Source organism: Delphinapterus leucas, chromosome 15 (genome assembly GCF_059928025.1).
Source record: "Delphinapterus leucas isolate spDelLeu-1000000601 "Yukka" chromosome 15, BTC_Dleu_Yukka2, whole genome shotgun sequence".
Classification (NCBI taxonomy): Eukaryota; Metazoa; Chordata; class Mammalia; order Artiodactyla; family Monodontidae; genus Delphinapterus; species Delphinapterus leucas.
Window position 1 is genome coordinate 5,320,684 of NC_143143.1, and position 26,802 is coordinate 5,347,485.

A 26,802-nucleotide genomic window follows, 5' to 3' on the forward strand; every position below is an offset into this window, starting at 1 on the left:
AAACGCAGGAGGCGCGCGATTGGCTGCGGCACGCTGCGTCACCAGCCGGCTTTGGGGTCTCGGCTGGGTCGCACGCCCGCCCACTTCCGGGATCTCGAAGAAGTTGAGCTTCGGGGTTGCGGTGATGGGGCGAGCTGCCCGCGCTCCCGGTACCGAGGCGGGCCTGCAGACGGCCCGCCGCCCCCCAGGACCCGGCTGGTCGCCCCCTAAGACCGCCCGCCACCCCCAGGTCCACCTGCCGGAGCAGGCGGTGTGCTCTCTGGGCCGCAGGCGAGGAGAGGGGCCAGGTAGGGAGGTGCCTGGGTGCGCGGCTCTGCAGGGACTGGAGGAGGGGGGAGGGGAGCCGGCTTCTGGGCGCTTGGTCTCGGGCATCGAAACAGGTGTCTAGGTGGTTTCCATCTAACCGAGATGTCTGAGTACACATAAAGTTTTAACCTTCTTGGGAGAAATTGTGACTACGGCGTGGTGTGGTAGCAATAACAGGTCACCGTTTTGTTCAGGCTCTTGTGTTGCCAATGGCAGAAAACCTAATTCGAGGTAGCTTGTATAGTGATACTGCCATGTGAGCGCTGGCTAGGTGCCAGGCTCTGGTGTAAGTGCTGTACGTGGACCTTGGGATGGAGAAAGAAAAATAAAAAAAAAAGGAGTTGTGACTGATGAAAGGCCAGGCACAGCCAGACAGAAAGGCTGAAGCAGTGTCACTTGGACCTAGTCTCCCTCCCTTCCTCTCTGGTTCTTGCTCTTCTGAGGACGCACTGGGGAAGCCCTCCATGGGTTGACTCCAGAGGCAGAAAAGGCAGAAGCCTCTGATTCACCCTGGATGGCATTATGGAGTCTTGTGTGTAATGAGGGAATGGCATTTGTGGACTGGCTTAGTCTGGAGATGTGGGTTGTTATGGATGATATGTTTGTGTCCCCCCCAGAATTCATCTTGAAACCCTAATCGCCAGTGGGATGGTATTTGGAGACAGGGCCTTTGGGAGGTAATTAGGTCATGAGGGTGGAGCCCCGATGAAGAGACTAGTGCCTTCATAAGAAGAGACACAAAAGACCTCACGCCTCTTCCCCTTGTGATGATACAGTAAGAGGGTGGCTGTCTTCAAGCCAGGAATCAGGCTGTCCCCAGATGCCATCTCTACTGGTGCCTTGATCTTGGACTTTCAGCTTCCAGAACTGTGAGAAGTATTTGTTGTTTAAGCCCCCAGTCTGCTATTTTTGTTGTAGCAGCCTGAGCTAAGACCCTTAGCATGAGGGCTCAGCCAGACAGAGGGCGTGGTTCCTCAGAGGAAAATTAGGGTACTATTAGCAGGAGCATGAGTGGCCACTAGTCTGCAGAAACATTAGCCTCAAAGTCGAGACCACTGGACTCTGTTCTGTGTGTGACACTTTGTAGCCATTTCTTCTCTCTGGCCTTGGTTTCTACTTTAGAAGAAGCATGAATTCGGAGCTCTCCAAGGTTCTTGCAGTGCTCATGGGCTGTGACAGAGTTCAGTGCCAGTTTTCTTGGATTCAGGGTCTGACCCAGTGGACTCTCTGGGGACTCATGTTCCTCCCCATCGGCCACCCCCACCCCCAGTCCTTCCAACCTTCGCAGAGCTGACTCTTCAGTTATTGTCAGGAGGTCTGCATTTTTCTGCCCTCACCGCAACGGATTATCCTCATTCCTATTTCTGCTTTTTAATCTTAGCTTTCATTTCCTGTTTCTTTTTTTAAAAAAATTATTTATTTTTGGCTGCATTGGGTCTTCGTTGCTGTGCGCGGGCCTTCTCTAGTTGTGGCGAGCGGGGGCTACACTTCGTTGCGGTGCGTGGGCTTCTCATTGCAGTGGCTTCTCTTGTTGTGGAGCACGAGCTCTAGGTGCACGGGCTTCAGTAGTTGTGGCTTGCAGGCTTTAGAGCGCAGGCTCAGTAGTTGTGGCACGCGGGCTCAGTAGTTGTGGCACACGGGCTTAGTTGCTCCGCGGCATGTAGGATCTTCCCAGACCAGGGCTTGAACCCGTGTCCCCTGCATTGGCAGGCAGATTCTTAACCACTGCGCCACCAGGAAAGTCCCCATTTCCTGTTTCTTCTCCATCCTAACGCTGCCACTTCTCTCCTAGGCCAGACACAGTGGGTTCAGGTTCCAGGTCCATCACTTACTGTGTGAGCCACTCACCTTCTGAGCCCGTGTCCCCCTCATCAGCAAAATGGGCATAACACCACCACCTGCCTCTTTGGGTTGGAGGGAGGATGAAGGGAGAAAGTGCGTGTGGAGCATTTACAGCAGTGCTCGGTGCCCGCAGAGCCCTCACACATTCCTAGTATTGTTCGTATCATCTCTGTGTAGCTGGGTTGGTGCACTTGCCATTTGCATCACTGCTTAGTGGAAGTTCCAGAAACACTTTAGAAACAACCCTGGATCCAGCACCCTCCCAAATGATTGATGGAGAGATGCTTTCAAGGTGACGGACGTTACCGTGTATATTCTGGTATTTGGGACAGGGAGGGATGGCTGGACTGATGCCAGGATGGGCTGGCTAGACTTTCCCAGTGGTTGCCCATCAGCCACAGGCAAGAGCTCGGGCTCTTCCCAGCAGCCTCCCCACCGGCTCCACGTTTTGTGGTGCCTCATCCCCCGTGAACCTATAAGCTTGAGCCTTGGCAGAGGTCCCTGTGCGGGCCCTCCCCACTCTGTCAGACCCCTAGGCTTCCCCCACGCAGCTCCCACTGTGCCAACGTCCCACCCACCTTCCTTCTTCCACTGTCCATTCTCATTCAGCCTCAAGTCTCAGATCAAAGGTCAAGTCTTACTGAACCCAAGGGAAAGCAGATCTGCATTATTGCACCCTCATACTTTGTACTTTCTCCATTCTAGCCCATCACATGTTGTATCGTAATCGTAATCCCATCTGTCTCCCTGACCACACTGTGAGATCTCCAAGGGAGTGCCTTTCTTACTGACATTGGAATTTCCACGGCTTTATCATTGCCTAACACACAATAGGTACTCAACTTTTATTAAAGGAATGAATATCCCTCCCTCAGTCCCCCAGATAATGGGTAAGTCATGCACTGAAAAATGTTGGAAGAGCCCGAAAAAAAGGGGTATAGATTAGCAGAACCGACCCTCACACATCTCAGCCCCCTGCGTCTCACCCCCACCTCCACCAGCACTGTGCGTGGCTGTCTTCACCCTCTCATGATGCAGTAGGCTCTCCGCCGTGTGCCAGATGGAGGTGGCCAGGTTGCTCCTAAACTCCCTGATGGCATATCTCTTTATCACTGTTTGAAGTTTCCTTTCTCTGTGGAAACTATTATTCACTCGGAGTAAACTCTTACTCACAAGCGGTACACAGTGTTTTCAGTTTAATTCTGCTTACACCCATTCCTCCCTTGTAAAGCCAATCAGTCACATGTCTGCCGTGAGCCTGGTACCCCTAGGGCGGGACCCTGGGCAGACTGCCTTCTCCAGGTCCCTTCTCACCACTCAGCCGGTGGTGCCCAGCTCCCGGGGTGGCCCACACCGCACAGGTCCTTCCTTTACACTCTGCTAACGAAATTAATTTCAACACTTCCGTTTTTCCTTTGATACTTACGGTGCTAGATGAAGCAGCTAAAAATGTGCTGTTTTCCCCGTCTCTGGCAAAGGGAAACTTGCAGAAACGGTCTGTAGAAAAATGCAACTCAAAGGTCGTGTGCACGTCCAGATGCACACATCCAAGTACAGGCGACGCCGCCTTGAAGTGAAGAGATGATGTTTTTGTGTCTAAAAGAAAACCTACAAAACCTCTAAAAGCAAACAAAGAGTGAGCGAAACCTGGAAGCCAGTGATAGGCACTGTCGCAGCTGCCTGACCCTCGCCCAGTTATGCAAAGTCATGTAAACACAGCCAAGTCAGGCGTTCATTTGACAAACATTTTAGGAGTGCTTACTATGTGGTAGGCTCCATGCAGGCACTGTTGGGAGTTCAGATTGGTCAAGAGTCCTTTTCACCTGGAGCTGAAAAGGTCCAAGAGGGGAGAGAGAAATACCTTAGAAGGCAGGAAAGACTGTAACCTGTAAGGTTTTTTTTGAGTTGTGTGTATAAAGGCAATTAATTAGGGGTTAAGGAGGAGAAACTGATAAGGTCAGGGGTAAAGTACAAGGGTAAGGAGTAGACCAAAAGAAGACCCAGGGTTATGTGCTTAGCATAAGCTCTGCTCCAGGAAGCAAAATAAAACTTGCACTCATACATTCAATCCCTAGTGTTTATATACCTGTAGGTATATGGGTCTCTGTATTTATCTGTTATCTGCCAGAAGCTTCTTAGGATCCACCTTCCGCTCGCTTTATGTGTTACCCTGCGCTACGCCACATGACGGCTACTGGTCGACAGCAGTTTGAGGAGCTTCTAATGGCACTAAACTCGCACCGAACATTCAAAACCAGGCCACCAGGGGCTTCCCTGGTGGCGCAGTGGATAAGAATCCGCCTGCCAATGCAGGCGACACGGGTTTGAGCCCTGGTCCGCGAAGATCCCACATGCCGCGGAACAGCTGAGCCCATGTGCCACAACTACTGAGCCTGCGCTCTAGAGCCCGCGAGCCACAACTACTGAGCCCGTGTGCCACAACTACTGAAGCCCGCGCGCCTAGAGCCCGTGCTCCGCAACAAGAGAAGCCTGCGCACTGCAATGAAGAGTAGCCCCCGCTCGTCGCAACTGGAGAAAGCCCGCATGCAGCAACAAAGACCCAACACAGCCAAAAATAAATAAATAAATTTATATATAAAAAAAAAAAAACAGTCGTCCTGTAGACCCATTCAGTGGCAGGGCTGAGACTGATGCCCAGGGCTATGTACATGAATTTTACTGTCCCTTCCATCTTGCTTTGGACCCGGGGGATGGGACAGGTGGTGAACACTGGTCACCAGTGGCAGCATTCTCACCCACATGAACAGAGAGCTCACGCTGCCTGGACTGGAGACCACTTGCAGGAAGCTCCCGAGGTCCCTTCACAAGAATAAGTCCCAGCAGCAGCTCTTCAGTTACTTTAAAGCCAATAAGTGTGCAGGTGCAGAGAGGAAAAACTCCAGGCTCCTGCTCTAAAGAGCTTGCTGCCTACCTTCCTAAAACACCAGCTGGATCTTACTGCTACCGTGAATGCCTTTCATGTAAAATTCCCGAATTCCTCTTTCTGGTCCCCCATTGTATTTCCAAGTATATATTTTAGGGGTCAAGTACTCTGTGTGAAATCTCTTTTCCAATTTATGTTTTACAGTTATGGTCACGCCTCTTTCTCCCCAAGTGATAAAGCTCATCTATTAGAAGAAGCTTTAGGAATGCGAGTTTCGGGATTGTTTGACAAGCTACTTCACTGCCTGGTGTAGTTCTTTGGGCATCATGGTAAGTACTTGCCAAATACTAGTGAACGGTGAGAGGTGGGGCAGCAGGTCGTGGAGAGAGAGGATGAATCTGATTTAGGTATCGAGAGGCTTCCATAGGTCACCTAAGATAAATGTCTCCTGATCCGAAGGAAGTCAAATTAAGGGAAACTTCATAAAGGAAATTCCTCCAGAAAGTGGAAAGGACCAGCAAGGGGCCAGGAGCAGCATGGGATCCCCAACCAGGGCCTCTGACCACCAGGAAGGCAGGTGAGCTTGCCCTGAACCCACACAAGGAGCCACTTTCATCCCAGGTAGAAAGGAGTCAGTTGGATAACTGTGTATGTGGGCCAGGGGTCTATGAGAGCCCAGACTCCCGTCCGCACTTAACCAAGGACGATCCTCGGGCTCAGGGTGGGAGGTCACATGGTGGGTCCAGAGGCAGCTGGGGTTCACCCTTCAGTGCCTGGCTCCTGACCCCTACACTGCTGCCTCTCTCAGTGGTTTTCTGATTTCTCTGATGGGGCGACAGTTTAGCAGAGGCTGGAATACAGTAAAGGAACGAGGATGTGGCTCCCTCAGGGGAGAGGGAAGTGGACAGAGGGAACGTCAAGTGCAAAGGCCCGGGACCAGCAGGCAGGCCAGGTGGCAGGAGACCCAGCACAGGACACCTTGAGGGAGACGGCCTCTGGGTCTGCGGCAAAGCCACAAGCTCATAGTGAAACTCCAGAGGGAACCGCTACTATGATGTGTGCACAAAGGTAGTTGTAACTGCAGAAGATGGGAGAGAGTGGCCCCCGAGATCTCAGCCCGCCATATAGCCCCCTCCCTTGAATGGGGGCTGACCCGTGACATCCTTCTAGCTGGCAGAACGCTGCAAAGGGAAAGGGATTTTGCAGGTGTGATTAAGGTGCCCAGTCAGTTGATTCTGAGTTAATCAAAATGAAGATTATCCTGGTTGAGCTTGGCTTAATTAGGGAAAAGCCCTTTGAAGAGAGGCTAGGAAATTTCTCTCCTGCTGGCCTTGCAGAAGCAAACAGCCAGGCTGTGAACAGCCTCCGGGGACCGGGGGCAGCTTCTAGATCCCAGGGCAGCCAACAAGAAGCCAGGACCCTCAGTCATCAGCTGTGAGGAAATGAATCCTGTAAACACCTTGCATGGGCCTGGCAGCGGATTCTCCTCACTGAGACCTCCAGGTAAGAATGCAGCCCGATTGACCCCTTGACAGCAGCCTTGTGAGACCCTGAGCAGAAGACCAGCTGAGCTGAGCCCAGACTCCTGGCCCACGGAGACTGTGAGATAATTAATGGGCATTGTTTTCAGCTGCTAAACCTGTGGTCCTCTCTTGTATAGCACAGAAAACTAACACAGTGGGCGGCTGCTAATGTATAGGTATGCTGTCCACCCCCTGCCCCACCCCGATTATAAAGTGATGCTGGGTATTTGTTTCTGTCTGTGTAAGTAGAAACCGGTAAATGCATGGACCAAGGGACAAAGCTAGTGGCTCCCAAAAAGCAGGAAGTGTCCACACTGGTGGTCGCTCATGAGAGCCAGGAGGGGTCTGCCCCAGCACTCACACACGGAAGCCAGGTAACGGGCAGGCTCAGCAGGGTGTTCCCAGATCTGTACTCCCCAGGTGTCCTGAAGAGAAAACTTAACCATGAAGATTCAACCCTTCATTTCTGGGCGATGGAATTTCTAGATGGCCTTGCTAATTTTAATGCAATACTAATAAGACACACATAACTCTTTAATAATGCTAACAGATAAGTCACTAATTCATGATGACAGGACCAGGTTAGTTGATCAGAAAAACCCAAAGATGGATTACGTAATACTGTATTACCAAGCGAGACTTTACAAATGCATCGTTTTAGGGGAAACACAGGGCAGCAAAGAATTAAAACCTATGCGAAGGGTTTGAGCTTTCAAATCTGATTGATGTAGCAAATGGCATTTACTTATAAACAGCAACTTTCAACTGATGGCCTTGGGAAGAACCATCTAGATCCAGCCCTATCCAGGAATTACTCCATCTATAACCAAAATGCCTTAACTCGGCTGATTAGAGATGGTATTCTTCTTCTCTGGGGCCGTCAATCCTGGAAGAATATCAAAGTAAAGATAGCTGTAACCCAAAAAAGGTATTTGAAAAAAAAATAAAGGAAATAACGAAGAGATTAGTTAAATCCATGATGTTGATATTTGGAGTAAGAAATTGGTTTTGTAGTCATCACGTTAATATAAGCTTTATTTGCTGTCTGAGGTGTTTGCAATATTCGAAAGAATCAACCATGCCATATTTATAACTGCAGGTTACATTGTTTAAGAGAATTACTTCAGTGTATTTGTAATCGTTGTTTAGATGTGCAAAACAGAGAAAGATGTGTAAAATTTGGTTCATTGGACATGAGAGTTACATTGAGCATTAAACAAAGTGCAGGGAGTGTGGATGCTCCTGGGACAATTGGGAACCCCAGCAGCAAGTGAAAGGGATCTGGGTATGGAATCCCAGTTGGGGGACCTGGCCTTCCGACAAGCAGGGACATATATCGATCAGACAGAGGACAGAGATCATGGGTATCTCGGAGGAGGAGCAAAGATCTCCAAGTGGAAAAAACAAACTACACAACAAGACAGAACATGTCCCCACGTGGGGAAAAGGCAACCCTAGTCTATTACATATGCATGTAACTGACAGGAAAGATGACAAGATCCACTCCACACCATCCACCAGGATTGCTGGGTGGGGGGCAGCAGGGGGACGGTCAGGTCCCACCGAATGTCAGTGCCTGATGTGCCGCTGCCCTGTGCAGGGGCCCCAGTGCTCAGAGGCAGTAACCACACTTGGCTGATGGTTGCTCACTTGGTGCCGCGTGCCGTGTCCTGGACCTCTCACAAAGGTCGGGTGAGTACATGCTATTAATGCCTCATTTTACTGTTGAGGAAACTGAGTCACGAGGGGTCTCCTCCTTAGCAGGCTAAGGAGACGGAGTAGCGGACCCCAGACGGCCCGGCCTCCTGGCGCCTGCGTGCTGAGCGTGGAGGCTCTCAGGCATGGTGTGAGGGGCGCCTGGAGAGATGGGAGGCCTGCAGGTGACAGAGGCCAGGACCCGCAGCCCTGAGATGGAAAAGCAGGCTGTGTCGCCTTTAAAAGAAAGACCACACGATTACACCTCCAACAGGCTACAGGTAGGAAGACAGGAAGGAGACCTGTTTCCACTAAAGGCCACTCCTCCTAAATGAAAGGGGTAAGGGTTACGTAGTGGGTAGCGCCAAAGACCAAAACTTACGCTACAGCACCCAGCTCTGCTTGCTGTAAGGATGTGAACTGCAGATAACAGCTCAGTTTGCCAATGGGTTCCTTGGGCAAGGCGGTTCGTGGTAAGCATATGGGAACCCTCCCACACAGCACACCTGTTACCGCTTTCCACCTGCAGCAGCTGAAAGTACGGGCAGCCCAGGGAGCACAGGACATGCCCTGAACAGAGTGCACGCCTCCGGGGTCCTCCCACCGGCTCCCCGCACAGACCCCGGGTACCCCCTCCTCCTGGCGGAGGTGCACGACACCACTCCCCTTTCCTTGGGTCTTTGTCAAAACTGCAGAAGGAACTTGTCCTCAGAAAGTAAAGGGAGGAACCCGTGAAAGCAGACGAATGAACAGTGGCCCCACTTGAGGGGGGCCTGGCTCCTGGAATTTCATGGGTTATTCGTGTCAACATTCCCCACCCCTCCAGTCCCTGCTGACACTTTCTAGGGACACAGGAAACACCCTGACGCTGGGCCTTTGTCTTTGGTGCCGGTCACATTTTGTCACCTGAGTGGCTCTCCCGCCCCTACAGACCATAAGTCATGGTTTTCATCAAGGATCCCCTGGGCAGTGCTCTTAAACGGGCTTCTCACCAAACCCTCCCAGCTCCCAGAGGTGAAATCTGGTTGGTGGCACCTCGAGCCTCTTCCTAGTGGCGGGACTCCAGGCTCAGAACCTGAGAATCTTGGATTGTGAGCCAGCATTCTGTCCCCCCGGAGGCCCGGCCCTTCCGGTGATGGCCCCGCCCCCGTGGCCTTCTCCATCACCCATTCATGACGGCCCCTGCCCACCTGCTGGAGCGTAAGCGAACTCTTCCTGGCTCCCGTCCTCAGGCTCCCGCCCACCGCCCAGGGGCATCTCACTGAAGCCAGCCATGTCCACCGTGCAGGGAGCAGGTAGGAGCCACCGAACAGGGCCGGAGAGGGGACCCAGGGTGGGCCTGGCCAGAGGAGGGTACGGGGCAGAGGCGGCCTCTCCTTCCTGAGGACCCCTGCCCTCTGCAGTCTTCCGGGCCGCTTGTTTTACAAAGCCAGGGCCCCATGACGACATGGTTTCTTCTGCTTCCCTCTGCGGCCTACAGGAAAACTGAGGTATGTGGCAGAATAGACTAATGACCGAGAGAGCAGGAGACCAAGACTCTCCCAGGCCCCGCAGGGCCCCTTAAAAATGACTGACGATGAGGGGAGGCGGATGGGTGACCCACAGAGGTCCCGCCCTGACCTAAGGAAGTGGCCTCTCCCCTCAGCTTGGGAGTGGTCATTCGCTTGCCCCCAACCAAAGAAGATGTCTGCTGTCACCAACTTCAGTGCTCTGGTAAATGGTAACGAGTCCACTTGGCGGCAGATTTCAAAGGGAAGTACTTGCTGTAAAGCTGAGTAACTTTCACTGATGCCTGGCAGAGGGTAGAAAATTTGAGCGGTCCGTCATTTCCCCTGAATGATACTCTGTAATCACAAAACACCGAGTGAGTCCCAAAGAGCGGTCATCGTCTTAACGAGTGTCTCTCCTTAACTCTTGATTTTATAAAACCAGGAATGGCCTGGAATGGTCCAGACCTATTTCTAGCCTGAAGCGGGGGTGGGGGTGGGGTGGGGGACACACCTCACAGTCTCTGGGCCGGAGCTCAGTCTGGAGGCAGAAGGACCTAGGTTTGAACCCTCACCTGGGCAAGTGACCCTGAGTTCCATTAGACATTCATTGAGCACCTACTACGTTCCAGGCACTGGGGATGCAGAGATAAGTTACAAGGGGTTCAGTGGACCCAGCTCAGTGGGGAGGTGGCCTCTTTCCTCCAAGTTGGGGGTGATACCTGAGTATCACGGCCTTGATAACGAAGTATGAGTCCCTACAGCGTCCAACACATAGCAGGAGCGGGATACACATTGGTTTCTCTCTCGAAGTTCCATTTAGAATTGGCGATTCTGTCATTCTGGAAGGTGATGGGGTAAAACTGCCCCCCACAGAAGAGACGTTGTTGTATTTCTGAAAGGATGGTGGATATCTTCGTGTAAGAAAGCCTGGCTCCCAGAGGTGAAGTGACTTGTCCAAGTCACACAGGGAGTTTGTAGAACCGTCAGGATGGGGACCACATGCCGCCTCAGCATCCAAATGTGGCTGAAGTTTTTTTGGACTCCCCCTGCCCTCAGTCAAGAAGTCCTGGAGAAGCACCCTGTTCTGTTACTCTGAATGTGGCAGATGAAAAAGGCGTTCAGTTCATCTTGCCCGTGGTTGCCATAAATGTGTGGACTTTTGTGTTTTAGCTCATCGTTAGTCCAGATACATCACTGACATCTATTGATACTGCAGTGTTTTCAGAGGTTTTGAGGACAGCTGCTTGGTAACTTATTTAGCTAGAAACGTTCTATTCAGAACTTTCTCTCTGTTCTTGCGAGAATTGCTAGAAAATGTTGACTTAAGGAGATGCTTCTGTGTTTCATTGCACAAGTAAGTGTGCTCTACTGGGCAGGATTATGCAGTGAGGACCACCTCTTAGAGACTGAAGGGCGTAGTATGGATTTAAATATAGTAAAACATCCAGGCAGACCTCGGAGGTATTTTGGGTTTGGTTCCAGACCACCGCAATAAAGCGGGTCACACAATTTTTTTCTTTTCCCAGTGCATAGAAAAGTTATGTTTACGGCACACTGTAGTCTGTTAAGTGTGCAACAGCATTAGGTCTAAAAAAAAATGTGCATACCTTAATTAAAAAATAATTTATTGATAAAAAATCCTAATCCTCTTAGCCTTCGGTGAGTCGTAGCAGTGACACCAAAGATCACTGAGCACAGATCACCATCCCAGAGATAATAATGAAAACGCTTGAAATGTTGGGACAACTACCAAAATGTACCACGGAGACATGAAGTGAGCAAATGCTGTTGGAAAAGTGGCGCCGACAGACTTCCCACGGGCCTTCAACTTGTAAAAAATGCAGGTCTGCAAAGTGCAGTAAAGCAAGGTGCACTAAAACGAGGTCTGCCCGTGTATTGTACTTGCGATAGGACTGACCTTGTGATTTGCATGAAATTGTCGTTTGTGTTGTGTAAAAACATCTGTGCTTAATTTCTAAAATATTTAGAAAGATTTTCCTGGTAGAAGTGTAAGGCTTGCCATCAAACGTAAAACTCGGTGTTCATCTAAGGTAAACATTTAGCAAATATTTGGCAAGGGCTTTCTCCAAGCCAGGCACTTGTAATCAGTTACAGCCTTGAATTTGGAAATGATATTTGCTTCCTTTTTAAAAATTTTACTTTATTTTTGCCACAATCCCAGCCACGTGAGGTGCTAGCTTCTCAGATGCGCAAGCAGCCCATGTGACGGGTTATCGGCACTTCTCAAAGCCTGGCAGAAAGGGCGGAGTCCCGGTTTTGGTTTCCTTTGGCTATACCTGAGGACAGTCCTTGGTGACAGTCAAGGTCTGGAGGACAGTGGCACCTTCCCTGGCCAGGGGCCAGCACGTCCCCTACCCGACAAGGTCCCCTGCTGAGTGCTCCCAGCGAAAACATGTACGGATAGCAGTTAAAATCATATTCTCGTTTCTGTGGAACTGGCAATGCTAAAAAATTTCTTTTGTTAATGTATGCATGATATAAAAGTGGATTGGGAGGAGGATTTCAGAGACCTGAAAAATACGCACTGAGGAAGGTATGTTTCCAAGCCTTCTTCAAGAAGAAAGTGTTTCTGTTAAAATTAGCACACAGTGGCTGGCTTTCCTCTCATGCATTTGTCATGGAGGCCACGTGCCGGGATCGTTAGGGTCACCTGTGCTGGATCTGGGATCCAGAGATCCACCTTCTGTGGCCGGGAGACGGCGGAAAAGTCACGGAACCTCTGTGTGCCTGGGTTTCCTCGTCAAGCGATTGGGGGATGTTGGTGACTACTTCTCAGGATGGCCCCAAGGATGAACTGAGATAGGAAGTAGCTTGGAGGTGAGGTTACTCTCGGAGGCTGGACTTGTTTCCTGTTTCATATAGAAAACAGAAGCAATCAGAAGCCAGCGTCCCCTCCCTCCTCCTGCCCACCTGCCCGAGTGCCCACATGCTCCACTTTCTCCTGCTTCTGTGAGTGGCTCGTCTGGGACTCTGCCAAGGACCCCACACCCTTTTTCCTCCTCCCCCCCTCTTTCTCCCACACCCCCCTCGTCTGCATCCAGTTGTTCCCAACAACTTACAAACTGTGCTGTTACTTCCCCTTTCCCTTAAAACACCAGCAAACTGGCAAACACACAACAGCTGGTCCTTCCGGCCTCCTCACGGCTGGCTCTCTGACCTCCTTGCAGACTCTGCCCACCTACTGGACCAGCCTCTCCGAACAGCAAAGTAAAATCACACACCACTCACTGCCCCGCCTTGCCTGCCTCACTCCCTATGCCCTTGACCTGCTCATTCTGCACCCCTCCCACCCACCCCCGACACCCCCCCCCAGCGACTCTGCAGCACCGGCCCCACCCTGTTGGAGTGTCAGCTCCACAAGGCAGGATGTCGCCAGTTTTGTTGCCTCCTGGGGCAGAGTGTCTGCTCCAAAATACTTGTGGGTGAACTGCCACTGAGACGGCGCAGGTCTTTATCCGAAGACTAGTGCTTCGCGGATGCATACGCTTTCTTTTGGTTAGGTGTTGCTTCAGGATGTGCGCGTTCTGGGTCCACCCGGGCCGCTCAGCCTCCCCACCCGCCCCGTCCCCTCCTGTTGGCTCCTCCCGATCCGCATCCAGGTCCTGGCACCACTGTCACCTGAGCCAGAGACCCGAGCATCCTGAGTCTCCCATATCCAGCCAGGCGGTCGCCAGGCCTTAGCGGGCTCTCCACCTCACGCACCTGGCCTCTCCTCCCTGTCCCTGCAGCTGTCCCTCCTCGTTGATCCCCCTGCGCCTCTCACCCTTCACGCTGCTACCAAAGTCATTTTTCTAATAGGAGATCTGACGCTCCTACTTCTCTGTTCAACTCCCAGCGGTTCAGCCCCCTCCCAGGGCTCCGGCCGCACCAGGTGACCTAGAGTCTCGGCAGGTAGTGGGCTGCTGCTCTCTGGGACCGCAGTTCACTCTGCCTGGAATGCTCGTCCCCTGGTCCCTCGGGACCAGTCACTGCTGGCCATACTTTCAGGTGGGGGCACTCCCGGGGCACCCAGGGTTCAGAGGCACCTCTAACTCTCCCCCTTCAAGCCTCGCTTGCTTCGCTGCTGTAGTGAGGCTTCCTACTGGACCGCTCCTTTTCCGTGGCCAAGGTATCTTTGTTCCCCTCAGGCCTTGCTTGGGGGAAGCTTGGAGAGCCGGTCACCCTCGGCTCAATGAAGGAATGACAGGGAGGGGCCTGCTTTGTTGGGAAGTCCCACATCCTGTCATTCACTGAGACATTTCCAAGCTGGGGGGTACTGCTGGGGGCGAAAATCTATTATTAGACGAGAAGGGAGCCTGAGGCTATGGATTTTTCGGAGTTTGATCTGTAAACACAGACACGTGAGGAAGGGAAAATTAACCATGAAATTGAAGAGACATCTGCCAACTTGAGTCTGATAGGAAAGGCTGAGGGGTAGGCGGGGAAGGATGGGCGTCCCGCAGGAGTGTCCACAGCTGACGAACCTTAGGAGGCCTGCCGTGAACCCACTTTTCCTCGCTCCTTGGTGAGGCTTGGGGTCGTGCCCCAGTTTTCCCTAGGGCGGGGGGGGCGGTCTTGATTTTGGCTGCTCTCACCCTGTGGTTGGTCAGAGCTCACAGCTGCCCCTTGGAGTGCAGGGCCTCCCCACCGTAGGCAGGACCTCTGCTGGCCGGAAGTCCTTGGCCACTCGGGGCCAGCCTACATTCTGGACCTGGCTCTCCCCCACCAGTGCCAGCCAGGCCCTTACCCGGCCGCCCCTCCTCCCTTCCCACTGGATTGTTGGGCTACACTTGCGATAAAGAATCTCGATGGTCTCTTAAGAAAAGTTAAAAATGAGGCGGGGTCTGAGAGTTGTCCCCGAGCTAGATCAAAGTGTGGGTCACGTGAGAAAGGCTGGGAAACCCCAAACGCTGCAAAAGGCCCGGGAGGGGTGCAGGGGAGCTACAGGGTGTCAGGGCCTGAAGCTCACACATCTGTTTGTTTAAAGTTTTATTACAAAACCGTTAAGCTCTTAGCATGTGACATAGTGCTTCCGTGAGGTAGTGGGACTGAGCGGCCTTGGTGGTACAGTCTAGGTCACTCCCCTCTTCTGAGCCGTCTCAGGACTGTGGACCAGGGGTCAGTACTTCCTTGGGTTGCCGTGAAGATTACCGGAACCGAGGAGCAACAGTGGGACAGAACCTGCCACACAGCGGTGCCCGATATTTAGGGTTTGTTCCCAACAGGGGAGTTAATTTGTAATTAGTGGCCACAACCCCTATAAGTTACCGAATTTAGTTTGTCAAAAAGAAAACCGAGGAATTGAACACCAACTGAGCACGAGCAGGCACGATTCACAGGGTCGCTCAGAATGCGGAGGCCCCGGCCCCTCTGTCCGGGGCGGTGACAACCAGGGGGCGGCCTGGGGACTCGCCCGGCCAAGCACCTCCTCCGGGCCGCCCCTGCCCCCCAGGCCTCAGTCCTCCTCAGTGGTGGGTGGGCTCGGGCCCCCGAGGCCCAGCGGGCCAGGAGCGCCGGGACGGACAGGTCTACAGGCCATAAGGTCACGCCCCTAGTGCGGCGTCTCTGGGTCGGCGTGGGGGCGGGGGCTCTCCTCGCTGTCTGAGGTCTGGGGTCGCGGATGTCGGGTGGGGACGCCCGGACTGGAGGCCCGCGGGGCGGCTGAGAGCGGGCGCGGCTCCTTTAAGACGCCGCCGGCCCCGCCCCACCCCCCCGCGGGAGCCGCGCCACGTGACCCGGGTCTTGTGACCGGCGGGGGGAGGCGCGGGGGGAAGCCCGCGGCACCCGCCTCCAGGGGCCCCAGCCCCACCACCACCGCCGCCGCCGCCGCCGCCGCCGCCGTCGCCCGCGAGGAGCGGGTCCCGCCGCCGGGCGTCCGGGCGTCCCCGCGAGTCCGAGTCGCAGCGGAGTCAGAGCGCGAGCGGGAGCCGGGCCGGGCGCGGTGGGCGCCGCCCGCCATGGACCACAAGCCCCTGCTGCAGGAGCGGCCGCCCGCCTACAACCTGGAGGCCGGCCAGGGCGACTTCGCGTGCGGCCCGCACGGCTACGGCGCCATCCCCGCCGCCGCCCCGCCGCCGCCCTACCCCTACCTCGTCACAGGTGGGCCCGGGGAGCGGGGTGGGGGTCGTCCCGGGACTGGAGCTGGCCGAGCGGGCGGGGCCCGGGGCCCCGGGAGCAAACTTTGGGCGGAGTTCTGTGGCGACCTTTAACCCCGAAACCAACTTTTCTCCGGACGCGGCAGGGGCGCGGCCGAGGGGAGACCCGGTGGTGGGCAGTCTCCGCTCGGCGAACCTGATGTCGGGACCCCGAGTCTGGGTGTCGCCCGATGGCCCTCAGCCCACCTGTGCGGTCGCGCGCGCCTGGCTCGCCCTTCCCGGGAAGCATCACCATCTCCCTGCAAATTAACTTTATTAACGAGATGCTGTCTGCAAGTTAGCACCTGATAAAGCCCATAGTAGGCACTTAGTGGACGCTGTTGTTGTCTTGATTTTGAAAAGCATGCGAGTTTTTGGTGGGGAGTGGGGAAGGGCTAGAGAAGTAGACCTCTGACTCCCCGCGTTTTCCTGCCTGCCCCCTTCTGATGTGCTTTCCTGCCCACAGGGTTACCCACGCACCACCCCAGGGTCTACAGCATCCACAGCCGAAATGTCACCCGGTACCCTGCCAATTCCATCGTTGTCGTTGGAGGCTGCCCTGTCTGCAGGTATGTCATGGGCCTGGGGGCCCCAGAAATCTCTGAGAACACACTTACTGAAACTCATAAAGCCAGGATCGTTTGGAGACACGGTCAGTCTTGGGACAGGCTGCTCACTGGGGTATGGGAGAGAATGGGTTCAGTGGTCCTTGGGTCCACGCACCTTTCATGGGGCAGAGGGGGCTGGGTTCTCTTTCCTGGGGGAGTTACGGGCTTTGGCAGCCATTGAGTCCCGAGTGGGTGGGATGAAGAAATGGTAGCAGTTGGACTGGCAGCCTCTTATCTCCGATTCTGGGAGGTGCAAGTTTGCTCTGCGGTTGGTTCTTGAAGGTGGCAGAAGGTTCCCTTCTCCCGGGAGGGTCAGTTTGAAGTGCGTGGGTAGGAGAGCCCTGATTCAGGTGGCCCGTGTTGGAGGAGCTGGAAGGCCAGGGGGCCAGGGGAGCGGCCGCTGTCAGGGCTGCTTTATGCCATCAGGGCCCTTACCTGCATAAGGGCAGCAACGCCGAGGTTCTTTGGGGTGGGAGCGATATTCCAGATTCTCAGCCTTGAGCCTCCAGAATTTTCTGTTTTTGTAGGGCTTGAGAAGGAGCTATTAGATGCTTGTTCTGTGTGGGTCTTGAGAATTCAAATTCAGATAAGATTTGGTTCTTGCCCTTGGTGAATTCGACTGCATGGACAATTTAGAAAGTCTGGGCAGACTTGGCAAGGACTGGGTTTTCAGCCTGGGTGGGGAGGTGGGTGGCGGAGGAAGTTGGAGTTCGTGAGATGGAACTGAGAACTTAGGCTTAATTTCAAAAGTGTATCAGGGACTCCCAGAGTGGAGTCGAAGGGAAGTTAACAGTTTGAGTCACAAGGGTCAATTGTGTGGGGAGACAAGGGCCTGGGAAGAGGGGGAACGTCGGGAAGTGGGGGCAGGAGGCTGGACCCCCGGAACCAACCGTGAGTTTACTAAAGGGGCTGTGGGCAGGGGAGAGCCCTCTGGGTTGCGTGCCGGCCAGGTGGACCTTGATATGCAAACCCTAAGCAGGTGTCTTTTCAGACACATCTGGTGATACTCTGGCCTTTGGAGAATGTGAAGGGGGAGGGGAGACAGCTGGCTGCCTCCGGAGAGGAGCTCTCTGCAACCTGCACTGGGCACCTGTGGGCGGCAGAGTTCTTGGGGTTGGGGGCATGTGGGTGGGCTTGGAGATGGGGGGCACGGTCTGGGAGGCTGGTCCTTTGCAGAGAGAGCCATTGGGAATCCTTTTGGAAAGTTGCACAGAGAGGTGGGTGATGGGAAACCCGCTGTGCTTGGCTTTGAGGCTGGTTCAGGGTGCCCAGAGCCTTGCTGTGTGCACGGCCCTTCTGTCCCCAAGGAGCCTAGCTGGGCGATTCCAAGTCCCTGTTTCCGGGCGGGAGGGGTTCCGAGCAATATCCTAAGTGTAAGGAGGGGTTTCAGGCTGGCAGCTGAGGCGGCGCCGCACCTGGAGCAGAGCCCTCTGGCTGGGGTTTCAGCGTCTCCCCGCAGGGCCCAGCCTGCCAGACGAGCTGGGCTCAGATCCTGGCCTTGCCAGCTGCCAGCTGGGCCCGTTTCCCCATCTGGGAGATGGGGTGTCTGATGGGATGGTCCAAGGCTCTTGCTGGCCCAAGGCCCTGAGCGTGGAGGAGGGGAGACCAGCAGTGGGGTTTACGGGGCACGGATCCCCCAGGGTTGTGAGCTTCCAGGCTGCTGCAGGACGGGGAGCATTTCCCCTGACCCCTCCCTTTCCCTGGGGTGGGAGCAGTCACAGTGGAGGCCCCGGCTTCTGCCCTCAGCCCCCAACGTGCAGAGTGTGGGTCACCATCTCTCTGCTCTTCTGAGGAGGGGCTTGGGCTCAGGGCTGCTCTAAGGCTGAGGGAGGGCGCCTGCACCGGAACAAGTTTCTTCCCTTCTGTCGGGATCGCCGGCCTCCCGGCCTCTGGGTGGTGGGCGCAGCAATGGGGAGCAGGTGCTCTGAGAACAAGTTTGGGGGCCCGGGTTGGGAGCACACACTGACGCCCTCCAAGGCATGTCCTCCATGGGCCCTTCTGTCAGCTTGAGGACAGATGCCGGCGGTTAGGGCCCTCCCGGCACTTGGGCTCTTACACACGGGTGTCCCGGCCCCCTGCCTGCAGGGCCCTCTGCTGCCGGCGTGGGCCAGGGGCCCGGGGAGGTGGGCAGCAGGAAGAGGGGAAGGCCGGGGGCTTCCAGGGAAGCTCTGCGGTGGTTTGGGGAGAGGGTGCCTAGTCCCTGGGGATAGCCGGTGTGGCCCCTGTCCAGTGTCATAGGGTTGGGAGACAGGCGGTTTCTCATGTGACCACACTTCCTTCCTTCCCAGCCAGCCCGCCAGGCTCCATCCCTCCCTGGGAGCTTGGCAGGAGTTTGCCGAAGTCACACGTCTGTGATTCCCTCTGAGTGAGGCCTGGCGTCAGAGGCCTGTGCCACTTGTCACTTTGCCACCGTCTGAGCTTTCCCTTAAGCAGCCTGACCCCATCTTTCCTGTTTAGGCGCTATGAGAGCATTTCTTTCTACCCCTGCGGACAGTGAGCATGCGCCTCACCCCACCCCTGCCCACCTGCGGTCCCTGTGGACCGAGCACCGCCTTGGCTGGTGGGGCTTCGGCCAGGCCTTGGGCCTCTCTGAAGCTGTCCTCCTCTGGGGCGTGGGCTGTCCCTGGATGAGGCCACTTCGAGTCTGGGGGCCCGGGGCTGCAGTGGGAGGGCCTGTGCAGAGGACGCTGGGCAGCGCGGGTCGGAGGTTGGAAGGCACGTCGAGGCGCGGGGCCTGGCTGCACCCGGCTCCCTGCTGGGTGTCCGGTCTTGGGGGTGACCAAAGAGGTAGGAGGGAATCCAGGAACGGCTGGGGTCTTGGAAGCCAAGACAGGGGCTCAAGGAACAGCTGTGGAGGTCAGGTGCTGCCCAGAGGTCAGGACAGTGATGAGGCCGGGGCTCCGGCCTCGCCCCTGAGAGTGGGCTCTCCCCGGCCCAAGCACTGATGAGCCGGCCCCGGCTCCCGGGCTGCCGCGGGCAGGGCGTGCCGACCGTGGGGGCCTGGGAGTGCTCAGGGCCTCTCTGTCCAGCTGTGCCTGGACTGAGCCTGGGGTCCGGGGAGCCCCGGGAGCCCCAGGCAGGCCTTGCCACCTTGCAGGCCCTCCCGCAGCATTTGTTCTGCTTGGGGAGGCTCTGGGCTACCCGGCCGCAGGCTTGCTCAGAAGCGCCCCTGGAGTGGCCGGCGGCTCCCCGCCCCCGTGGGACCCTGGAACAGCTAGGGGCGAGGTATGACCTGGTCTCTGGAGGGGGCTGGCCAGGTGCTGTGGGGCATCATGCCCCACTCCTGCCCGTCTGCAGGCTCGTGGCCACCTGCACGAAGCCCTCTGCTCCCCTCTACCGGCTTGTCTGGGGTGGTTCTGCGGCAGATCCTGACCTGAGGCGGCCTTGTGCTGGGAGCAGTGGTGGCACTAACTCGGGCGGGGGGCTCAGAGGGTAGGGAGGCCCTGGGCTGGGGTCTGGATTGTTCCCAGCCAGGCCACTTGCTGCCTGAACAAGGCTCCGGGCTCCAGCTTCGTGTAAGGGGGACACCATGGGACAGGGAGGACGCTGTGAGGAAACGGGGGGGTGGTGAGGATGGGATGGGACGTGTGGGTTGCAGGGTCTCCGCCGCGCTCGTCCTGGGGCCCCACCCAGCCCAGCTCCCTGAGCAGATGGGTGTCAGTGGAATCGAGTGACCACTCTCCCCGTAAGGTCAGAGTCCCTTAAGGAAGTGTTTTCAGAATCAGTTCCCAGGTTTCTCCAGTTTCTGCATCCTCCCCACCCCCTCTGCTCAGGAATGGGGAAGGGGCCTTTTAACTGCAGCCGAGGCCGCGGCCGCTTGCTCAGTTTGGATTCTGAGCCAGTGGATGAAGAGGTGAAACTCACTCTGAAACGGTGAGGGCTTTTGAGGGGCTTGGAGAGAAAGAGAGGCCACGCCACTTAGGAGAGGCTGGCAGGACGGGCAGGGGGTCCCCTCCCTCCTACGTGGCCCCAGAGGGACAGGTTTGCTCTGCAGCCTGCTGTTGCCACGTCAGGACTGGCCTAGAGACCAGATTGTGTTCTCAGTTTAGAAGATTTTGGATTTTTAAAAACAGTAAATCATGCTAGCACTGCTTTTGAGGTTTGGGCAGTACCCATGGTCAAATATTAACATTTCTGCAGCAAGACACAAATATTCCCATTAAGGGGACACATTAAGACTATAAGTGGCCACACATCAGGTCACGTGTGGCTGCCAGCTGGGTTTGTTACAAACTTATAAAGTTCTGCGTTCAGAGCTTTTGGTATTTGGAATTGTGGGTAAGAGGTGTGGACTGGGATGCGGGTAGCAGGTCCCTTGGGCTGGGAAGCCACGTTGGCGGGTCGGGCCGTGGTTCTTCATGGAAGGTCTGAGTGTGGAGCAGACCTGCTAGCAGGGCCCGGATTCTGCCCACCTCCCTGGCTGCTGAAGGAAAACGGCCTGGCTCTGCCGCCTTCTTGGGGTGGGCTGGAGGTGAACGGGGGAGAGGGCGTGGGGTCTCGTCCCGTCAAACCCGGACTCCTGACTGAGGGTGTTGGAAAGGGGAGGCCCAAGCTGCCTGCTTTGCTCTGGCTTGAGTGAGTGATGGATCTGGACAGAAAGCACTGCAGGTTTGTGGAATGAGGGAGCGTGTTCCTCCTGCCTGGGGTGCCAGGCCTCCCCCGGCTGGTCTGACTGCTGCTGGGAAGCTGTGCTTACGCAGGGCCAGTCCACTGGCCTCATGGTGGGGAGGGCCCGGATGAGGGTGACCAGCCCTCCTGGGCTTCCTCTAGCTTTAGACAGTGTCGACCAGGGTCTGGGGTCTGGGTGGAGAATTAGGGAAGAGGCAGATGGGGGGCTGTTGCTGTTTGACCCCTGACCCCAGAGGACAGGAACAAGTCTCAGACGGGCCAGTTCACGTGGGTGCGGGCACCAGGCAGCCCAGGGCAAGCCCCCGCCCCTCCACTGTGGGGAGACGGCCGCCACTCGGAGGGCTTCTCCAGCCAGGGGGCGCTGGGTGCCCTCGCAGCAGGGCGGGACCCCGCCTGGCCCTAGCCTCCTCCTGGGATCTCGTGGAGCCTTTGAGTGGACACCCTGGGTTCTAAGCTCTGCCTCTGAACAGCTTTGATCCTTAAGTGAGATAGTACGGAGCATCTGGTAGTCACTCTTCTCGGGCCTCAGTGGCCCCTGGAGGGGACACGAGGCACCCTGGTGGCTCAGAAGGTTCTCAGCTGGTGCAGGTGACACAGCTGTGAGGCCTAGTTCAACTCTGTCCTGTGCTTCTTCTCCCTTGGACATTCTGACCAAACGTACAAACCGGTGTGAGTCTGGGGATTTCAGCTGTAGGTGGAACCTGGTTCGGTGCCTGGAGGAAGCAGGGAGATGGGGCCATGGCTCCCCGAGTGGTCCCAGGCCGCCTGGCCGCCTCCAGTTATTCTCAGGTGGCCTGATTAGTACCAGTAGGTGTAGGAGCTGTCAGCAGCGACTGCACAGAGCAGGCGTGTTCCGGGCCCGGGGCAGCCTGTCACGGCCTCCTTTGTGTGGAGCCACAGGTGGTGGCTCAGGGCCTTCTGAAAGCCCCCGCTCCCTACTTCGGCCGCGTGGCCTCGGGTGCTCTCTCAGCACGTTCTTCTGCCACCTGGTCTGAGAGGGCCGCGAAGCTGGGGCAGGTGGGGTCTGGGAGGGCACGGGGCACAGCGTGGTGACCCGACAGCCTGTGTTGTACTGTCTGTGCCAGAAATGGCGGCCCTGCTGACAGATGCTGGCCAGCTGATGCGCTTTCCCTTGGGGCGGGCCTGGCCTGTGGGCGGTGTCCGTGAGCCTGGGCTCAGCAGGTGTCTCCGCTGCAGGGCTGCTCAGAGCCTTTCCTCAACTAACTCGGGGCGTGAGGCAGGTCCCCAAGACCCCCCCACCCTTGGTCTCTATGCAGCACTCCCAGGGCTTCCGGTGGCTAGGCCCGCTGGGAGGTGCTGCGGGAGTGGAGTGTCCACCGCGTGCTCTTCTCTGGGGCAGGGCTTGGAGTCGGTGTCCCGGCTGAGCTGCCCCTCGCTGGGCCCCCACAGCCCTGTTTGCCCGCCCCGCGCGCACACACACACACACACACACACACACCCCACACTTGGTTGGGCTGAACCTTCCTCTCCACACAGGCGGCCAGAGGAGGGTCGTGGGCATAAAGGATCCTTACCGTGTTTGAGGACAATAAGGTGGCTTCAGGAAGCACAAGGACCTTGGTGTGTGCGTGGGGGGGACAGGCTGGGGTCCCGAGGGCGGGGCACTGGTTCTGCGCTGCAGCTGGGGCGGGGCTGGGCCTGCGGGGCCTGAGAGACACGCTTCTGGGGGGTGGGCATCATGGACATCACCCGAGGAGCTGAGCACATGGCCCCTGTTTCCCCCTTTCGGGGCCTTTGAAAAGGACCCGAGACCTGGGGTGGAGCCCTCGTGGGCACACAGTGGGGGGATGACCCCTAGCGGTCCCAGGGATTATGTACTGTGCACGTTGAAGGTTAATGACTTTTTCCAAAGAGGAAGCTTTGAGATTAAATTTCTCAAGATAAGTGACATTGTGTGAACATGGTGTGAAAATGGCTGATTTTAGTCTTTCACTAAAATCTGCTCCCCCCACCGAAACCAATAAAAATCACACAAAATCCAAACTCTGTCACTATTTTCGGAATTTCCCTGTAGGGAATGGGAAAATAAGTCTAAAACTTTTCAACGTTGGGAAAAAAATATCCTAAAGTGATTTGGGTTTCTTGGTTTTGTTCTTCTCAGAGACGTAAGAATTTTTATAGAAACCAGCATTTGCCTCTTGTTCCTCATTTTGTAAGAGATATGGCAGCCGGATGTTCTTGCCTTTATCAATAGGTGCTGGTAAGCGGCTCTTCTCTCCTGCTCACGTTTTCTGTGCAGCCACCGGTGGCAGCTGGCCGTCCCCTCCACGACCGGCGCCCCAGCTCTGGAGGCGCCTAGGCTTGCGGACGTGGGTGGAGGGCGCCTTGGGGACAGGGGTCCGCTGGGCTGGCAGGCCTTGGGTCTGCGAGGGCCCTAACCCGCGTGCCCCCTCTCTCTCCGCAGGGTCGGGGTTCTGGAGGACTCCTTCACCTTCCTGGGCATCTTCTTGGCCATCGTCTTGTTCCCCTTTGGGTTCATCTGCTGTTTTGCCTTGAGGAAGCGAAGATGCCCCAACTGTGGAGCAAACTTTACTTAAAGGGAACAGCACACCTGGTTTCCCCACACCCAGCTCTCTTTTTCTAATGTAAATGTCGTGTACAATAGCTTCATGGGATTCAGCTTCAGGACTGTTCTGTAAAGGGAGGTGGGTGGGCTGGGCACGGGAGCCGCAGGGAGTGCGGCCGCGCAAGGCACTGCTCCCAGGTCAACGACAGCTCGGTAAGGCACTGCTTTTATTTTTCGCAGTCTTCAGTTTGGGAAAGGTGAGACATACTGCTTTAAATAAATGAGATCCATACCGCTGTTCACCTGGTTTTGCTTATTCAGTGCACACTGCCACTTACAGAAATCAAGTTTTGTTACGAAAACTTCAAACATATACAAAATAGAGAAGAGCGTTACCTCTCCTAACTCAGCTTCAACATTATCCAGTTCACACCGACCTTCTGTTATTCCTCAGTAGGCATTTACAGGTCAAAAACTGTGCTTGTTTTCAAGTTTGTATTATTATAATGAAACCTAATACCTTGACATTTACAGAGCACGCACCCCAGTGCCCAGGACCTAAGGCAAGGCCTCCCGTGCTGTGTGACGCAGGTAAGTGACGGCTGTCGTCCCTTCTGTGGAGGTGTAGAGGGTCTGGGTGAGCCAGGTGGGCCTGCAAGTGGCGTCTGATAATCCCAGGACCTGTGCCATCCCTGTAACCAGAAGACCCCCAGCAGCAGAGCTCTGGGGGCCGGGGCCACGGTGTGACACCCCCTGCCCCCTTTTTCTTAATTAACAAGCCTCTACACCTCACTCCCTCCACACTGTTGAAAATAAAGGGTTTTTGTGAACCCTACTCTTAAATGGTGAGAGGAGCAATGGGCCATGTGACTAATTTGATTGTGTTTTCTTGGCTGGTGGAAGGGTCTGCTCTCAAAAGACAAGTGTGCTGCTTGACAGATGCCCTTAGCCTGTGGGTCCTGGGAGCCCTCACACAGTCCCAGACCCCCACCACCAAGCGGTCATAGCTGACCAGCCAGGAGGAAGACAGGACCAAGAACCCAAAGCGTCACACGCTTACACTGGTTTACCTGCATTTGACCTTGACCAATTTCAAGCTTATAGAAAAATAATATTCATGGCAAAGCCAAAAGCTGTGGTCAGCAACAAGCCCCCCTCCCCTGCCCCCATACAGTGGATGGCCTGCGTGTGAGTTTTCATGACCACTCCCCACTCCTCCAAATTGGGCGTAGTCCTTGACAGCCAGAGATAAACCCTGCCACTGGCTCTGCCTTGCTGCGCCGCTGCAGAAGCCCAGGTTCCGGGTATGCCGGCGTGGGGCTCAGCCGAGGTGCAGCCTCCCACTACCCTCCCCTGGCTCCCAGAGGTCCTCCTGGCTTCAGCAGTGCTGTTTGCAGTTTCAGCACCTGACTGAAAAGTGGAGAAACTTGCACCCCAACAGGTTTCAGAGTAAATCAGTGATGGAGGCAGCTTTGGTCAACTAGCTTAGTGAGAGGACCCTGGGTTTCTACGTGCGGAGTCCCCAGATGCATGTGTTATTACCCTGTGAGCCAGGCCCGCATGTGGCATGGCCTGGCATGTTTTCATTGGTATCCCAGTTGGTAACTCAGAACGCCGAATTCAGTACCTCTTAGAAAATGTTCAAGTGCTAATATCATGGCTGTGATAGGGGACAGGTGAATTCTCAGTGCTCTAGCGCTGTGTCTAAATCACGAGAACTTGCGGGATGCTTCATCTTGGGTAGGGCTGCATTTGATTTAAGCAAACATTTAGAAGTTTTTAAGTTAAATTAAATTTTATACAGTATTCTCATAATTTATATTGCTTAAGGTTATTTGCATGCTGGGATGCAAATCTACACGGTGATTTCTTTAAACATCGTAATGCTATTTAAGAGCACATGCTTTATAAAATAAAACTGTGATCTTATTTGCATTCAGGTGCAGAAAGCCAGTCACAGAAGCGTCAACTATCCCTTATTCTGGCTATTAAAAAAAAACACAGACTATTAAAAGAAAATGATACAATAGGATTGGAACCAAATTTACAGTTCTTGAACAGAATAGGAAGAAAACACTTTAAATGATTGAATTGTATCTAAACTATGACGTAGTTACCTTAAAGACAGAAATATGTAAACCCAGCTATGTTAAATTAGAAAATGCACTGATTTGCTCAAGTGGAATACATGTAAAATCAGGCACCCTCCGGTGAAGCTTTACAACAGAACAGCACTTATCACAAACGTATACCTATCATTTCCCAAGCGAGAACCAAACGGGGAACCAGAGGAATCTGGGGCCACCTTTTCATCGAATGACTGGTGCTGAGCGATCATTTGTCACCGTTGGTCGGAGTTTCACAGTAGCAAAGGGATTTTCTTTGCTGGGGAGGCGGGGGGAGAAAAAAATTGTTGGCAGAAATACTTCAAGACAGGGATTTGGTTCAGAAAAAGAGCTAATAACTCTTGCTCTTGTTCTGTAAAATTATATAGCTTATATAAATCCCAGACATTTTCTGAACATGAAAGTTTTGTTCTGTGACAGCCCATTATAAGCTAATTGTTTCGTTTTGGCTGCAGTGAGAAAGGCCTCAGGCCTGGGGGTCCCCTGGGAGCGGGGCCTGAGGGCCTGCCCAGCATCTGCCCTGATCCAGGAGGGAGTTCCCCTGGCCTCGTGTTGCGTTTGGCACTTAATAAGCTGCTGTCCTAGAAGGCTCTCCCACCACCACCTTCCCGCCCCACACAGGACTGCAGAGGGGTACGCTGCCCTCTGTCTGAAATGTTTACAGCTCTGGACAGTTCTGTAATGGGCGGTGGGCTTCCCTGGCGGTCCAGTGGTTAGCACTCCACGCTTTCATTGCCGAGGGCCTCGGTTCTGTCCCTGGTCGGGGAACTGAGATCCTGCAAGCCCAGTTCTCCTGGGCTGGGTAAGGGGGAGGGCCCTGGTGGAGGAAAGTAACATACCTGAGAAAAAGAGGCTTTGCAAACCCATTTGCATCATTCTGTGGGAAAGAAAAAGAAGTTTATGGAAGGCTCATGAAATTGGGACATTTTTAATAAGACCTGAAGGTAAAGACATCTAAAGCATAAGGCACTGCTTAAAGCTATGCATGTTTCAAAGTACCCTGGAGTCTCAATTCATTTGTCTCATTTATCTAAATTC

General features: G+C 54.9%; 2 protein-coding genes and 1 long non-coding RNA gene across 7 annotated transcripts in view; 2 read left to right on the forward strand and 1 right to left on the reverse strand.

Annotated features, from left to right (window-relative positions):
- The first annotated feature begins 32 nt into the window (after positions 1 to 32).
- LOC111181901 (uncharacterized) lies at positions 33 to 13,052 on the forward strand. The gene is made up of 5 exons (XR_004024563.2): positions 33 to 287; positions 5,237 to 5,361; positions 6,370 to 6,535; positions 8,317 to 8,531; positions 8,640 to 13,052. It is a non-coding gene; the product is annotated as an uncharacterized LOC111181901 (long non-coding RNA).
- A 2,461-nt stretch (positions 13,053 to 15,513) lies between these two features.
- BRI3 (brain protein I3) lies at positions 15,514 to 26,026 on the forward strand. 3 transcript variants are annotated; one of them, XM_022587744.3, is made up of 3 exons: positions 15,514 to 15,839; positions 16,341 to 16,443; positions 23,537 to 26,026. In XM_022587744.3, exons 1-3 carry the CDS (start codon positions 15,698 to 15,700, stop codon positions 23,667 to 23,669), a joined length of 378 nt encoding a protein of 125 aa, XP_022443452.1. In that variant the 5' UTR covers positions 15,514 to 15,697; the 3' UTR covers positions 23,670 to 26,026. The 3 variants fall into 3 exon arrangements, with proteins under 3 accessions (XP_022443452.1, XP_089751779.1, XP_022443451.2); XM_089895653.1 differs by having other exon boundaries at positions 15,581 to 15,839; positions 16,341 to 16,447; positions 23,452 to 26,026; XM_022587743.3 differs by lacking the exon at positions 15,514 to 15,839 and adding an exon at positions 15,960 to 16,171.
- Positions 23,853 to 26,802, reverse strand: part of BAIAP2L1 (BAR/IMD domain containing adaptor protein 2 like 1) — an 88,580-nt gene continuing 85,630 nt past the window's right edge. For 2 of the 3 annotated variants that reach the window (XM_089895651.1, XM_022587741.3), the window contains 2 exons: positions 26,604 to 26,641; positions 23,853 to 26,023 (listed from right to left, as the gene is read on the reverse strand). In XM_089895651.1, the coding sequence (XP_089751777.1) occupies positions 25,998 to 26,023; positions 26,604 to 26,641 (64 nt within the window). In that variant the 3' untranslated portion in view covers positions 23,853 to 25,997. The remainder of the gene's footprint in view (positions 26,024 to 26,603; positions 26,642 to 26,802) is intronic. The other variant, XR_004024562.2, reaches the window with a different exon arrangement.

Excerpts from the sequence above, each read along its gene's own strand:
- BRI3 (XM_089895653.1), top strand. The coding sequence starts at position 15,698 with ATGGACCACAAGCCCCTGCTGCAGGAGCGGCCGCCCGCCTACAACCTG. Across the intron at positions 15,840-16,340 it reads CTACCCCTACCTCGTCACAG|GGTTACCCACGCACCACCCC; the intron begins GTGGGCCCGGGG and ends TCCTGCCCACAG. Across the intron at positions 16,448-23,451 it reads GCTGCCCTGTCTGCAGGTAT|GGCGCCTTGGGGACAGGGGT; the intron begins GTCATGGGCCTG and ends ACGTGGGTGGAG.